Source organism: Chaetura pelagica, unplaced genomic scaffold (genome assembly GCF_000747805.2).
Source record: "Chaetura pelagica isolate M959 unplaced genomic scaffold, ChaPel_1.0 scaffold69, whole genome shotgun sequence".
Classification (NCBI taxonomy): domain Eukaryota; kingdom Metazoa; phylum Chordata; class Aves; order Apodiformes; family Apodidae; genus Chaetura; species Chaetura pelagica.
The window spans coordinates 9,163,665-9,166,155 of NW_009970724.1; the positions used below are offsets into that span (position 1 = coordinate 9,163,665).

The 2,491-nt window shown below is 43.9% G+C and overlaps 1 protein-coding gene across 1 annotated transcript in view; it reads right to left on the bottom strand.

Annotated features, from left to right (window-relative positions):
• F3 (coagulation factor III (thromboplastin, tissue factor)) overlaps positions 1-582 on the bottom strand; it is a 6,005-nt gene extending 5,423 nt beyond the window's left edge. Inside the window, exon 1 of the mRNA XM_010006768.1 lies at positions 576-582. Within this exon, the coding sequence (XP_010005070.1) occupies positions 576-582 (7 nt within the window). The remainder of the gene's footprint in view (positions 1-575) is intronic.
• Between the last annotated feature and the right edge of the window lie 1,909 nt (positions 583-2,491).

Below are 2,491 nucleotides of genomic sequence, written 5' to 3' on the forward strand. Positions count from 1 at the left end.
CCTGCCGGGGTCACCGGGAGCAGGAGCAGGGCTGACGGAAGCGCTTAGACATCCCGGGGTTGAGCAAGAGTGGTAGGGGATCTTCGCGAAGATTTTGGCGCTGCTGTCGTGTGAGGGGACGGAGGGAAGGGGCAGCGTGTGGCCCGGCGGCTGCAGCCCCGGCTCCGTGCCTGTGCTCACCTGGCTGCCCAGGCACACCTGGACAGGCCTGCAGCCCGTGTCTCCCTAATTCCTCGCACAAACTTGTAGCAACCCTTGTTTCCCCGCTGTTGGCCACCTTATAGAACACTGGTGAAACTGGCCTACAGGTGACAACTAGCTTCAACGACTGCAAAGCTTGGGCGGCTGTCAAGAGCCAAGGGTGCTACCACCACTCTGACTCAGAATTGACTGCTCTGGAGGGCAGCTGGTCCAGTGGAAGTAATGTTGGATTAATTAATTTAGATCCTGTGATTCTGAATGTCGAAATATTCATGCCTCACCACACAAAACGTTTGACACAACTGGTTAGCTAGCTCACACCCTCTCTTCTCTTGCTCCATGCACATGCATACATGAGTTCTGCCAAGGCTCACCTGTCATAGTATAAAGCAAATAATGTTCGATCGTTCAGACATTTGTACTTCACCTGTCCCATAAACCAGAGAGCAGTTAATCCTTTTCCTACAAACGTACATTGCAAAGGTACTCCATTTCCACAGGTGACAGAGAATCCTTCTCTGACAGAAGATTTTCTGAATCTCAGCCTGCAGCCTTTGTGACAGACTTTCTGCCCTCTCTGGTGTATATTCCTCTTTCTCACGGTGCTGCATTTCTAAGCACTTAACCAAGCTTTTGAAGCCAGGGGTTTACACGCTGCGTTTTTGCCTAATATTAAAGCTGTAGAGGGAGCTGTTTGCAGTTAGCTCATGATTCTTTTGTGGGGAAGGTAGAGAACTGACTGTACAGGAAGGGGCATAGGTGCACTTTACAGTGCTAAGTTGATTTTTCTTTTTATTTTGATGCTGATTTTTATAATGTCTCATACCTGGAAAATAAGGGTAGGAGAAGAATACTAACAGGGAAGTTTCATATTCAATTGCCTTTAATTTTCATGCTTGGCACATACTTAGTTGCAAGCAATTAGTTTTGCCTCATAATGCAGAATAAATGCATATAGGCCAAACTACAATATCAATTTCAGAGTCTGCATCAGAGTTCAAGCAATGTGTTCAAAGGTGCACCAACACCCCAGATTTTTAAATTATCAGCATACCTTCATTAAAATCCAGCCATACACCTTCTAATTTTCCTGCCTTGTTTTTGATCAAATTTCAGCACTGTCTCTACACAAACGTATGTCAGCATTACATCAGCCAAAAGGCTCACAAGCTTTTAACTTGTGTATAACACAGATCTTGTGTGACTAGATTTTCAAGACAGTGACCTTATAAGATCACAGTTGATTTCCAGAGGACTTTATGAAGAGAAACAATAGTCACCTGTTTAAAGAAAAGAGGTACTTATATAAAACTTTACATCACATTAAGGCTCCAATTCCAGTTAATTTCTTAGGAGTTCAGTCACAATCGAGGGAAAGTGGGTTGCCAGTGGTTTCCAGTTTTTGTGATCTCAGTATCCCCTTCTTCTGCCCGTTCTTCTCACTCCCATCTCTTCTGTCATGACTTCCCACACTTGAGATAGGTTGGGAGCCCTCCAAACCCTGTCCAGACTAACCAGCTTGACCAGTATTACCTCATTCCAATTTCCAGCAAGATACTCCAGTGTTCACTAACACTAACCTTTTAGATGTCCTGCTCCATGCTGTAGCTTGAGGGAAGGAGCCCACCAGATTACCAGAGTGGTGGGAAGCCAAACTGGAGCAAAATGTGCATGGATCAAGCAGCCAAACAGGGATTGGGCAACATTGCGTGGTTAGAGCAAATACTAATCACCAAGCTTCTTTCTCATCTTTAACCAAGTCTTGATGCAGATTTGACCAAAGAATGAGAACTGCTAAGCACTGCCTGGCTCCAGGCACCAACCAGTGTAGGAGGGAATCCCATGCAGTCTGGATATGCCCTGAAGCCCCTGAGCTGGAGGTCTGCTCAGCAGCTAGTGACTTAACTATGACGATCTAGTCACATTTCTTGCTCATTTCAGTGGTATTTCAACAGCTCATTTAAGACAGAAATTTCCCCCTTTATTTCTAATATATGTTGCTACATGCAGGCAAGCACTGTGATGACTTAAAACTTTGGCAATTAATCTTGAAATTTAGAATTTGGCGCTCATAGTAGAAAGTAAAAATGTAAGCTCTGGCTCTGAACATGTTTCTAACCAATTCAGTCATCCTCTGCTTATTTTACAGTCAGAAGAGAAAAAAATCATTCCTAAGGCAATATATGTATTTTCCCAGTATAGGCATCTAAAACAAGTCAGATGAATCCATTTAAATATTGAAACAAATGCGATATTTCTATTGGTGAAGGGCAGGATTTTACTGTGACTT